The sequence below is a fragment of the Notolepis coatsorum genome (genome assembly GCF_963971535.1).
Source record: "Notolepis coatsorum genome assembly, chromosome: 7".
Lineage (NCBI taxonomy): Eukaryota > Metazoa > Chordata > Actinopteri > Aulopiformes > Paralepididae > Notolepis > Notolepis coatsorum.
Genome location: NC_140171.1, coordinates 12,972,661 through 12,985,219, shown reverse-complemented (window position 1 = coordinate 12,985,219; position 12,559 = coordinate 12,972,661). Strand labels below are relative to the sequence as shown.

Here is a 12,559-nt window from a genome sequence, read left to right as displayed (position 1 = left end):
CTCTCTCTCTCTCTCTCTCTCTCTCTCTCTCTCTCTCTCTGAACAAGGTGAGCCAGGTTATCCCCCCTCCTCCCATTCTTTTTCCAAGTACGGGGGCAAACAAATACTATGAGGGTACTATAAGGAGGTCTGCATATAGGGGCCCGTTAGAGGGGGCCTGGGCACAGTGGGCAGGGTCTTTGCTCATGGCATTAGGGTCGGGTCCATATGAACGGCCGTCATAGAATACAATAAGTATTCTGACACTCTTGTGCCCCTCTTTTTGGTTAAATTGCACATTGAAGGGGCCTTTCTAGGGCAACCCTTCAGCTAGGAAATAGACACCCACAAACATCTCAATAAACACAGACATGCCTAATGACCTAATGACAGCTGAGAGATTTATGGATCGCTGAGAGTTTGCTGTGTAACCATACCTCAGTGAACCCATCCATGGATATCACTGTCACAGCCCCCTGCCTCCCTCTCCCCCTCTCTGTGTGTGTGTGTGTGTGTGTGTGTGTGTGTGTGTGTGTGTGTGTCTCCCTCCCTCTCCCCCTCTGTCTGTCTCTGTGTGTGTGTGTGTGTGTGTGTGTGTGTGTGTGTGTGTGTGTGTGTGTGTGTGTGTGTGTGTGTGTGTGTGTGTCTTTGACCGGTATGCATAGCGCAGACGTGTGAATGTGTTAACAGTGGGCTGTCAGTGACCCAGAGATGTATCCACTTCATCCCTGACCAGTGACCACTCGTATGAACACAGAGGCCTGAGATTAAAGTAGAGAGACATATATCTAGAGAGACATGTATCACCCCAGACTCATTGGTGGTGTCACAACAGGGAGACGAATAGAGATGTCTGTTCTATTCTATGCCCTTAACACTCGGAACCCAAATTGGGTTCAATAAGGAATATAATATAATATAATAGAACTAGTCAGTGCAAGGTGTTGTTATGGCTATACTTGGTGGGGGGGGGGTGTAAGGATTGGCCGTTATAAGCCAGCTAGCAAAGCCAGGCCTTGAGGGCCCCCTGTGTGGAATGCGGATAATGTCAGGAATAAAAAAAATTATACATCAAAGATTGCATCGTGCATGTCGTACATCAACTAATGTCATCGACACAGAACCATTTATAGCGAATGCCTTGGTCAGTTAAAATGACTACAATAAACAATGATGATGTCATGACAGCTTCTGGGTATATTGAAGTGTTGTGGCTTTGCTACTTGTTGCCGTCCCTATAACAATGATTGATTGATTGATTGATTGATTGATTGAAAAGTTTATTAACAGATTGCAGAATGGGTACAGTACAGTACAGCTCAATACATACAATTGTTAAGGGGATGCAGACCAGAGAAAGACTTTCGTCTTGTTTACATCAGGGTCCCCCATTTTCAATTCATCATAACATATATGACATACATGACATACAGATAGACAGTACTGCTATACATCTATACATTTATGACATATCAGATTTGCAAATACAGTACTGTTTGAAATACAAATCATGTTTTATTTTTTTTATACTAATCACTGGGACGTGACTGGAGGACAACAACGTGAGAGATCAATACATTTGGGGTTAATTTTTATACGATGGTGTTCAGCTCTCATCTGAATGCGCCACACCTAGTGGATGCGGCTCGGCCAACCAGGCGGCGTCGTGCTGAAAGTTGGCCTTTTATGGAGAGGGGGATGCGGCAGGCGCTGCATATAAAACCCTGCAGCGCGTCTTCTGGTGCAGTTCAGTTCTCATAGTGCACCCTGCAGGATCAGTGTATAGCACCCACCATCCATTCTCCTAAAGCCGACAACCCTCCCTAAACACAGGTAAGGATGCAAGGACATTGCCTAACTACTACTACTATTGGACCATTGGATTTAGAGCTACTGAATTATGCTAAATCTATTTCTGATGTTATATTTAATTGCTGCTTGGCCTGCTGCCAGTATGGCTGTAATTTCACTGATGCAGTTGTCTTTACTTGTACGCAGTCTCGTAATGCATGTACTATTTTTAATGGATGGGCGATGTCGTTCAATTGATGATTTGAGTAAACTGCAAGCTTTTTTACTTACAACATGAACTGGATTAACGTTTATAAAGTTGCCTCTGGTTTGTCTGTCCCAATGCGGTTGACTTGCTTATGTTATGCATGATGGCATTTAATTGCTTTCAAGTTTTATTTATTTGGTACATGGATGTACATATCGGTGAAATGTTTGGTTCTGTATGTGAGCCTTACGAGATTGTGCTTCATACAGTAAAAAATACCAACTAAAATGCAAAAAACGTTTGATGTTCGTCCAGTTATGCAAACGTTTGCTTTGTCGCCTCGTTAACGGTGCAGCTCCGGTGTCACATTCAGACCGTGAACTTAAGCCAGCTGGACCCAGAGACGACATTGACCTGTCTCTCTGTCTAGTAGACTTGGCAGTAACTTTCAATATACCTTAGAAATAAGACTTATTCCCAACAAGGAAACTATAATGAGCAGGAAAGGGTTTGTCCAACTGAGTTTATTAACTTGGCATGTGCGTCCGCAGTGACGTGGTGACCATTCCTCCTTTTATGATTGCCTTGCTGCGTCTGTAGAAAAATGAATGACTCTTACTAGATCACTCATAGCTTCGTCTGTTTTATGCAGCATGTGGTTCCCGCGAACAAAGCCTTCTAATATACATTTCTCTCTCTGAGGCAGTGTCTTTTGGCTAGCTGTTATTATTAAAAACCGCTAGCCCCAAAACTAGCTCGGCGATGCAGATCCGGTGCATTTTCTGCAACAACCGGTCGTTTATTAGGGTTAGCAATTTGGCTTTTACGAACTAGGAACGTTAACAAAACGCAAACTATATTTAGCAACTCATTATTCCCACATGACAATGACTGGTAAAGGAAAATACTGCTGTCAATTTCTGCCATATGCAGAAAAGAGAATGCCCCGGGGCTTGTCCTAATAATGACTGACGTGAGATCTACAAATCCTAGCTGCCATAGTGTTTAGTTTGTAATCCACACTACTGCTGCTTCTGTTTCAATAGGATGAATTGAAAATGGGGGACCCTGATGTAAACAAGACTAAAAGTCTTTCTCTGGTCTGCATCCCCTTAACAATTGTGTGTATTCATATTTAGCTGTACTGTATTGTACACATAGCTGTCAACATTGGGATTTGAGAGTACTGTAGAGCTCAGCTGCTCTCTGCTGAGCTGCCTCGTCGCTGCCATCTGCTGGTCAACCTGTATGTACCCAAGGACTGGGTGAACTACTAGCTAGTGCTACATTAAATTAATCGGATACCTGGTTGAAAGTGAAATGCTGTGTACAGCCCTGCATTAAATGAATGGAAGTGTCAGTGTTTCTGTAGAGATGGAACGCCTGCTCTTGTCGGCACTGCGCAGCCGTGGAATCGCAAGGCCATAGATTTAGAATAGATAGAAAGGGCACATTGTGGTGTATGATAATTAGTTGGAATACAATAGGATTTTTATAACATTGACACAAACTAAGGAATATTTACACTACTACTTATTTAATTCACTCATTAATTTAATTGTAGGTACTGTTTATATTACCTTCCGGTCTGACTTCCTGTGGTAACTTTCTAATCTACACTGCTGCCACCTGTCGTCACGGAGGGGAATTGCAGTCATTTTGTATTTATAAAAAAAAAAAAAAACGAACATATTTTAACGGGAGGACGGCGGGGGAGAAGGTTGAAATACGTGAGAATCCCGGGGAAACGGGAGGGTTGACCGGTATGTGTACCCATTCTGCAATCTGTTAATACAATTTTCAATAGATTTCAATCACTAGTTGGGATTTCCCTCTATCTATAGCCTTATATGGTCATCAACCGGAAGGTAGGAAGTTTCCTCCACTGACGTGACGTAGGCGCGCGGTGGCTTCGTGCGGGTGGACCACTGCACTTCCGCGTTACATTGAGGGCAAATAGATCATAGATTGGTATATCTCACGAGATAATCTATGAAGGCGCTCCCTTTCCCCCTCTCCCATGGGCTCAAAATACCGGAAGTGTTGCGGTGGTTTAATTCGTTTGAAAGCTTTGTGTAGTTCGGGGAGTGTCCGTCTGTCAGCCGGGCTGTAGTAGACTAGTAGTCCACTGACATCATGATGGGGCGGCTTCACGGACCGTCTTCCCTAAGCGGGTCTGACTATTGCCTTATATGGCGAGACCGAGAGAACCCGCCTTTGTTTTCACACAGGCAGCTCAGCTCTGGGTTCGGACCGGGGAACAACATGTGCCACCCAGCGTCCAACCCTTATAACTACAAGGATTTGACTGATTGATAGACATTTTTATTAACAGATTGCAGAATGGGTACAGTACAGCTCAATACACACAATTGTTAAGGGGATGCAGACCAGAGAGACTTTCGTCTTGTTTAAATCAGTGTCCCCCATTTTCAATTCCATCATAACATATGACATACAGATAGACAGTACTGCTACATTTATGACATACCAGATTTACAAATGCAGTACTGTTTTTGACCAACTTGAAAGCCATTACAGTGTTATAAGTAACTGCAATTACGCTGGACACCAAGCCTTAACTCTCGCTCTTGTTTCTTATTTAGAAATGGAAGACGAAATCGCCGCCCTGGTCGTTGACAACGGCTCCGGTATGTGCAAAGCCGGCTTTGCTGGGGATGACGCTCCTCGCGCTGTGTTCCCCTCTATCGTCGGACGCCCCAGACATCAGGTACTGCCTCGCCAATTCCCCATCACACTAAAACTACACAGCTGAAATGAAGTTGACTACTTTTTTTTATCAGTTGTCTGTATAATTTTTAGTTTTGCATCAGCGCATGTCTGCAATTCTTAGTCCTAAAACACTTATTGTTTCCTTCTCAGGGTGTCATGGTGGGCATGGGGCAGAAGGACAGCTACGTCGGCGACGAGGCCCAGAGCAAGAGGGGTATCCTGACCCTGAAGTACCCCATCGAGCACGGTATCGTCACCAACTGGGACGACATGGAGAAGATCTGGCACCACACCTTCTACAACGAGCTGAGAGTCGCCCCCGAGGAGCACCCCGTCCTGCTCACGGAGGCCCCCCTCAACCCCAAGGCTAACAGGGAAAAGATGACCCAGGTAACTAGCGGTGACTAAAACTGCATTCCTGTGCGACTACTCTGGTTGGGCCTGGGACCGTGGGGGGGGTTCTTCTTCTCTTCCCGGCGCTGCCTGTTAATGGGGGAAATATTTCAGGATTTCTCGCTCGGCCTCATTTCCTCTTTGATTCTCCAGGTTTCGTCTTTTCTCAGCTGATCTTCCCATCTCACTGTGGAAGCTAAAGGTTTCTCTTTCCCTCTGCACTATGCTGTGTCAGAAATAATTTGTGTGGAGCATGGCCGGGGATGTGTTAAGATTAGGGATGTCCGATATTATCGGCCTGCCGATATTGGCATTAAAATGTGATAATCGGTTTTCAACAAAAAAAAAAGTACCCAAGTAAGAGCAAATTCAGATTTTATTTATTGTCAAAAGTATGCATAATGTTGTGTTAATTCCATGACAAGATATATGTAATGTTAATTACCTGAAATTATTCAGTTTTTTGGCGGGGGAAACCCTGCATGTAACGGTAAAAAAGCCAATATCGCGCATCCCTAGTTAAGATGTATGTTTGACTTTTTTATTAAACTCATTATTCTACATAGTGGTGGAAAGTAATTACTGCAAACACTTGGCACAGAAGATGATTCATCATAATCCAATTGTACAAATGGGCGTTCCTAGTTGGCTTGGTTTTTGCATGGCATTTATTTCTAATATGGACGGCCGGTGTTCCATTCTGCTAGTGTCCTTCAGGTTACTCACTAATGTGATGGTGTTCTAACTGGATGCTAGTGTCCTTCAGGTTACACTATAATGTGACTGGTGTTCTAACTGGATGCTAACCGATATATAATGTGACGGGTCACTGATGCAGCAGGTCACTCATCCCCTTTCCTCCCCCACTCTTCTTCCAGATCATGTTCGAGACCTTCAACACCCCCGCCATGTACGTAGCCATTCAGGCCGTGCTGTCCCTGTACGCCTCCGGTCGTACCACCGGTATCGTCATGGACTCTGGCGACGGTGTGACCCACACAGTGCCCATCTACGAGGGCTACGCCCTGCCCCACGCCATCCTCAGGTTGGACCTGGCTGGCCGCGACCTCACAGACTACCTCATGAAGATCCTGACCGAGAGGGGCTACAGCTTCACCACCACAGGTTGGCACAAGCCCATTATCCATATCATATCCGCACTGAAGACTTACTTGATTATACTAAATTCATTAGAGGGTTTATTTGAAGCTTTGCTATTATTATGCAGTGAAAGTGATGTAATTGTGTCGTGTAATCTCCTATGGGATGGGCAATTTAAATGATAATTATATCGGTCTTCATTTGGTATAATTCGGCACCTACCGCTAGACGACGCTAACCGCCTCTCTCTCCCTGTCGTGCAGCCGAGCGTGAAATCGTGCGCGACATCAAGGAGAAGCTGTGCTACGTTGCCCTGGACTTCGAGCAGGAGATGGGCACCGCCGCCTCCTCGTCCTCCCTGGAGAAGAGCTACGAGCTGCCCGACGGACAGGTCATCACCATCGGCAACGAGAGGTTCCGTTGCCCAGAGGCCCTCTTCCAGCCGTCCTTCCTCGGTGAGTCATCGAAAACGACATTAACTTTGAATTGCAAGCCTTGTCTACATAATGCCTTGTATATCGGTGTAGACCGACGAGGCTCATTAACCCTTTCACTACCACACTACATACGGTTAACCCTTTACTATCACACTTGATGGTAAAGGGTTAATATATTCCTTTATTGATCCCCTTGGGGAAATTCAGTCATTTAGACCTCGCTTGCTGTGTTTTTAAGACTTACCCGTTTCCCCCCTCCCCGCAGGTATGGAGTCCTGTGGCATCCATGAGACCACCTTCAACAGCATCATGAAGTGCGACGTGGACATCCGTAAGGACCTGTACGCCAACACAGTCATGTCCGGTGGCACCACCATGTACCCCGGCATCGCCGACCGCATGCAGAAGGAGATCACCTCCCTGGCGCCCTCCACCATGAAGATCAAGGTAATGCTCTCTCCTCCTCGCTTCTTATTTAACTATGGTGGCTAGTAGAGCTAACCTCCCAGCTACTAGAATTTATAGTGATGCACCGATGTGAAAATTGTGGCCGATGACTCATATTAATATTTCTGTTCTTACCGATGTCGATATCTCTGTATAGAAAACACTTTTTTATGATCATCAAATGAAGAGCTATTTTCCAAAACGAATTTTCTTTTTACTTTTGTAACTTATTTTCAGAAATGACTATTTTGAAACTTTAAGGCCAAAACATCAGCCCATATCGGACAGATGTGTAAAAAAAAACTGCCATATCAGCGGCCGATATATCGTGCATCACTAATAATTTAGCAGCATGTATTTGCTTCTCCTGCTCACGGGATGTTTATCATGCTGCTCTAGAAGCCTATTTAATTTCAAACCTTTAGTTTAGTTTGTAAGAGGTAAAAAAAAAAAATAAGGCGGTTACCCTCATTTACAGCGACTAGGAGCTTCCAAGTTATCAGCAATTTCATACACATGGGCACAATAAATGGCAATCGGCTACACACGGTGGTTGGAGATCATACTTTTAAATGCAGCACAAGGACATTTTTTCCCCCCTAGTTCAGTGAAACTACCAACATTTGAATGGGTTCCAAGATGTGCATTCAGTCACTATGAATTGTATTCCGTCTCGTACAGCATGTGGCTAGTTTGTGTGTCTTCCTCTAACTCTGCGTCTCCTCCTCCCTCCAGATCATCGCTCCCCCAGAGAGGAAGTACTCCGTGTGGATCGGTGGCTCCATCCTGGCCTCCCTCTCCACCTTCCAGCAGATGTGGATCAGCAAGCAGGAGTACGACGAGTCCGGCCCCTCCATCGTCCACAGGAAGTGCTTCTAAATGGAACTGTCCACAACCCCCTACCACCAACCCACCCACACCTTTTTCCACCCCACCCCCCCCTGTCCTAAACACTGCTACAAATCCAAACGACTCTGGCTCTGGACACACGCGCCTAGCACACCAACACGACACTGGTGTGTGCAGAGCCCTCTCCCCCTTTTCCTTCCCTCCTTCATCACCGTGGCGATGGTACCATGCACCCCTCCCCTCCCACCACCCCCTAGCCGACGGGGGAGACGGGAACTCTGCTGCGGGACGGACGTCACCAGGGCGTGTTTTGAGGAACGTTGATGTCGTTGTCTATCATTCCAGATGTCTGTCAGTTTGTTCACCACCTTATTTGCCTCTATGAAGGTTTATTCCCTGGTGGGCCTGCTGCCCAGCAGACCTGTTAGTTATTTTTGCTTATGTAAATTATCTGAACTTATTTTTTTTGTACTTTCAGCCTTAAAATATGGAATAATGATACTCGGTCCGCTTTTGTTTTGTCATAATGCAAAAGACGGAAGTTCTTACCTTGTATGGATGTTTTAAGGGTTTGTGTGGCTTTTGGCCTCGGGTGTTACACTGACCAATAAGAACTCAATAAAGTGCACATGAGACTCTAGTTACGCTCCTTGATCTTCTTTTGGCTTGTGTTATCTTTGACCTACTTAGGTTTGATTGTGTGGGTAATCGAAGGAGCTGGGCTCTTCTTCTCTGGCCCTCTGAATGTGTATTGTATTAGGCTGTTAAAATGATGTAACCATGCTACTTGTACACAACACAACCAGTCTGCATTCCAACAAGACTTGCCTAGTACAGCTGGACCCAGTATACAGTGACTTGCAAACCTCTTTATACCTGGTCAATTGAAGTTGCCCTCCTGTCCAAGAGTTGGATACAATTTGATATACAGTGATCATGGCTTTGAACTGTGCATAGGTTTGATTGTTCCATGATTTGTGAGCATCAACAGAAAAGGCAGACCTTTCCAAGCTTGACAGGCTTGAAGAACGAGCCCATAATCCAGCAACATTGTGATCAAGTTTTCAAGTTTCTTTAATAGTTGTCATACAGAAGTACAGAATACTTTCATACAAAATGCTTCTTACTGTTACGCTCCAGAGACTGTGCTAGACAAGATAGTATCAAATAACATAGTATAGCATGTAATTTAGAAGAAGAAAATGAGGTCACAGTGTTCGGTACACAAGGGCTTTGTGTATAAATGAATACTATGGTTTTTGCGCTTCTGCAAGAAGATGACAAACCTTATACATGAAACAACGGTGTCATACTTCTCACTTGCCTAGTACAGCTGGACCCCAGCATACAATCTAGTTTCATCTAAGTAGCACTTTAACACGCTAACCAATATGCATGTCACTGACTCTTTTGCGAGGGTTTGTGTTGGACATGGAACAATGCTCCCAAGTCGAATAACGAAGGCTCATTGTGTAACAGATGGTAAGTGGCTGCTTTTTTATATAGCACTTTACAATTTGTTACTCACATTTTGTACCCATTTCATTCACACCGACGGTGGAGGCAACCATGCAAGGTGCCAACCTGCTCATCAGGAGCAATTAGGGGTTACGTGTCTTGCTCAAGGACACATTGACACGCTGCCCGGGAGGAGTGGGAATCGAACCGGGAACCTCCGGATTCAGATTGCCAGATGACTGCTCTACCTCCTGAGCCACTCGCCCCAAGACCTCTTCATATCTCCGCTAGACCTTCCTGGCTAATTGAATGATAAATTAAAACTTAACCTGGAGCGGCTCCAGTGACTATGAACTGGTTTTGATGCCCAAATTAGCTGTTGATCGGAGTAGTGACGTCACCTTGTCCAGTCTTCAATGTAGCGGCTCCTCCAGGGTCCAAGAAGAGGCATGACTTGTTTCTGACTGGGCGCTAATGCATTAACATGTTAAAGACTCCCTCTACTCAAATGGTTCATTCATGGTTAACTCCTCCTGCAGGCATGATTTTGACTATACAGAAATAAACTCCTACTGGAGGCATGACTTTGATTATACGTTATGGTTAACTCCTCCTGGAGGCATGACTTATACAGATTTGTTCAGTCACATTCTTCTCGAGAGGAAGAGCTTCTCTGTACTTCCCTGAAAACTGAGTTGCATGTGATGTCACTAATAGATTGAACCTATCATGGTCCAATTCCAATTATGTGGTCATTTGACCCCCTTCAGCTTCAGTATACACTGCAAACTGAGTAGGTATTGTCTTGAAAGAATAAGCCGATGACTTGATAAATGGTAAATATCAATGGCTACATGTTGAAAATGTGCACATTTATAGATACTTGCATCTCAATGAGGGTAAATGTCTAGAGATGCTGCTAAGCCATTTTCAGTAATTATACTAATTTGTGGAAACCCCATAATTTATACAAGTTATTCAATATATAAAAATTTTAAGAATAACAAATCAGATTCAGAGTTTTATTTGCCACATGGAAACAATACAATCATGGAGTTTTTCATACACAATCATAAATACCATACCATGGGGAAAAGGAGCAGGAAGAAGAATAATTCTTATAGTTACCTGCCCCTTATTCCTAAACTAAAGTATTACTTGATGGTCGGCGTACAACCTAATTTATACCATGTACAAAGAAACAAACAATCCACAGTTTAAACAAGAACAAAATTAATTATGATAATAATAATAAAGAATAAAAGAAAATATCTCACTATTCAGATCACATTTGACTTTCATACAGACTAAATATATATTTTTTATAATTATTTTTTAATTGACAAACACTATTACATCCCTTAAGCTCGCTATGGAGAGAATTCCACAACTTTACACCAATAACGGAAGGACACATCTGTTTAAGTGTGGTACGTGCAAACTGATATTTCTAATTTAATTTCCTCCTACTAAACTCACTTTCTAAATGAAAAAGATTTTGTAATTTTTCTGGCAGTGTATTATTTCTTGCCCTAAACATAATTAACATTGTTTGAAACTTAACCATGTCTTCAAGTTTAATTATTCTAGATGTATTCTAGAATAAATCTGGAGGGGACCTTTGACAGTTGACAAATCTCGACCGATCTAAAATCGAGAAATAACAGTAAATCATATTCATGTATATAGGCTGGATTTCCTCTCACGTTAAGCACAACAGCGACATCTGGCGGGTGCCCTGGACAGAAACCTTATGAATGAATGAATGAAAACTTTATTTAACACATTGCAGAATGGGTACAAACCGTACAATACAGTACGGCTGTACTGTCTGTACGGCTCAATACATACAATTGTTAAGGGGATGCAGACCAGAGAAAGACTTTTGTCTTGTTTACATCAGGGTCCCCCATTTTCAATTCATAGTGACATTGACATACACAACATATGACATCATGACATTTATGGCATAGGGACATACATGACATACAGGTATATAGTACTGTTACATTTGTGACATATACGATATGCAAATATACAGTACTGTTACCCATAGATCCTGACAGAGTATATACTGGGGAGGGGACTGTACATTAGGAGGGGGTGGGTGGGAGAGAAATATACATACGGTGGGGAGAGAATATATACATACGGTGGGGAGGAGACTGTACATAGGAGGGGGTGGGTGGGTGGGAGAGAAATATACATACGGCGGGGAGAGAATATATACATGCGGTGGGGAGGAGACTGTCTATTAGGAGGGGGTGTGGGGGTTTCTAATTGCAGCCTCCCGTAGGTGTTCTTTAAGAGCGGTTTTGAATGTGGGTAGGGATTCACATTCCTTTACAGCTTTGGGTAGGGCGTTCCACATTGATGTGGCATAATTGCTAAACGTGTTTAGTCCCTTGTTTGAGCCGAATATGGGTTTAACATGATTTGTTGAGCTTCCTCTGGTGTTGTGGTCATGGTATTCACTGACCTTTGGGAAGTATTTTGACATGTACATGGGTACCTTAGTCGTATAGTGTAGACCAGGCCCATTGCAAGTTGCTGTACTCTGTCGTCTACTCTAAGCCATCCTAGGTATATCAAAGTGGGCAGGGGTGAGGTGGGTTCTAGGAGTAAGGTCAAGTAGTAGTCTGACCAGTTTGTTTTGTGATGTTTGTAATCTTGTTTTTAACTAGTCTAGACGTATCAAGTTAGTTAAATGTTTTCAAAACATTTAGGGAAATATTTGACAGTGTTCAGAGAAACCGAAAAGTCGCGTCTCTACAATTCGTAGCCGCATTTCTGCAGACCCCTCTCTGATTGGTTGAGGCCATTTCTGCAGACCCCTCTCTGATTCGAAACTCTGTTAAGCTCCAGAGAGAGAGGCTGAAAACCCACAGTTGTTGGCCGACGGATGGGAGCCGAATCCCGGATCCGAGTTTTCTGATGAATAGCCCCAAAACATGGAGGTTGCGAACGCAATTTATACGCATGGAAGTATTGTAGACAGTTACAATATAACATTTATATTAATTAACCCAGTTAATGCCTTAAGAGAAAGAGTCTGGTGGTCAATTGCTACGGAAATGTTGTGTCTTACTAATAATAACAGATTCGCGTATAACGTTATTTCCCATGACTTTGCGGTTTATTCATAACGTTATGCACATTACAC

The 12,559-nt window shown here is 43.6% G+C and overlaps 1 protein-coding gene across 1 annotated transcript; it reads left to right on the top strand.

Annotated features, from left to right (window-relative positions):
• The first annotated feature begins 1,708 nt into the window (after positions 1-1,708).
• LOC311232503 (actin, cytoplasmic 1-like) lies at positions 1,709-8,578 on the top strand. The gene is made up of 7 exons (XM_084319328.1): positions 1,709-1,812; positions 4,585-4,709; positions 4,862-5,101; positions 5,983-6,229; positions 6,469-6,660; positions 6,908-7,089; positions 7,825-8,578. The coding sequence occupies exons 2-7, from the start codon at positions 4,587-4,589 to the stop codon at positions 7,966-7,968; spliced, it is 1,128 nt and encodes a 375-aa protein (XP_084175454.1). The 5' UTR covers positions 1,709-1,812; positions 4,585-4,586; the 3' UTR covers positions 7,969-8,578.
• The last annotated feature ends 3,981 nt before the right edge of the window (positions 8,579-12,559 follow it).

What these genes read in the sequence shown, in the direction of transcription:
- LOC311232503 (XM_084319328.1), top strand. Translation starts at nt 4,587, where the DNA reads ATGGAAGACGAAATCGCCGCCCTGGTCGTTGACAACGGCTCCGGTATG. An exon ending in TCGGACGCCCCAGACATCAG is followed by an intron (nt 4,710 to 4,861) that starts GTACTGCCTCGC and finishes TTTCCTTCTCAG; the next exon opens with GGTGTCATGGTGGGCATGGG. An exon ending in CTACAGCTTCACCACCACAG is followed by an intron (nt 6,230 to 6,468) that starts GTTGGCACAAGC and finishes CCTGTCGTGCAG; the next exon opens with CCGAGCGTGAAATCGTGCGC.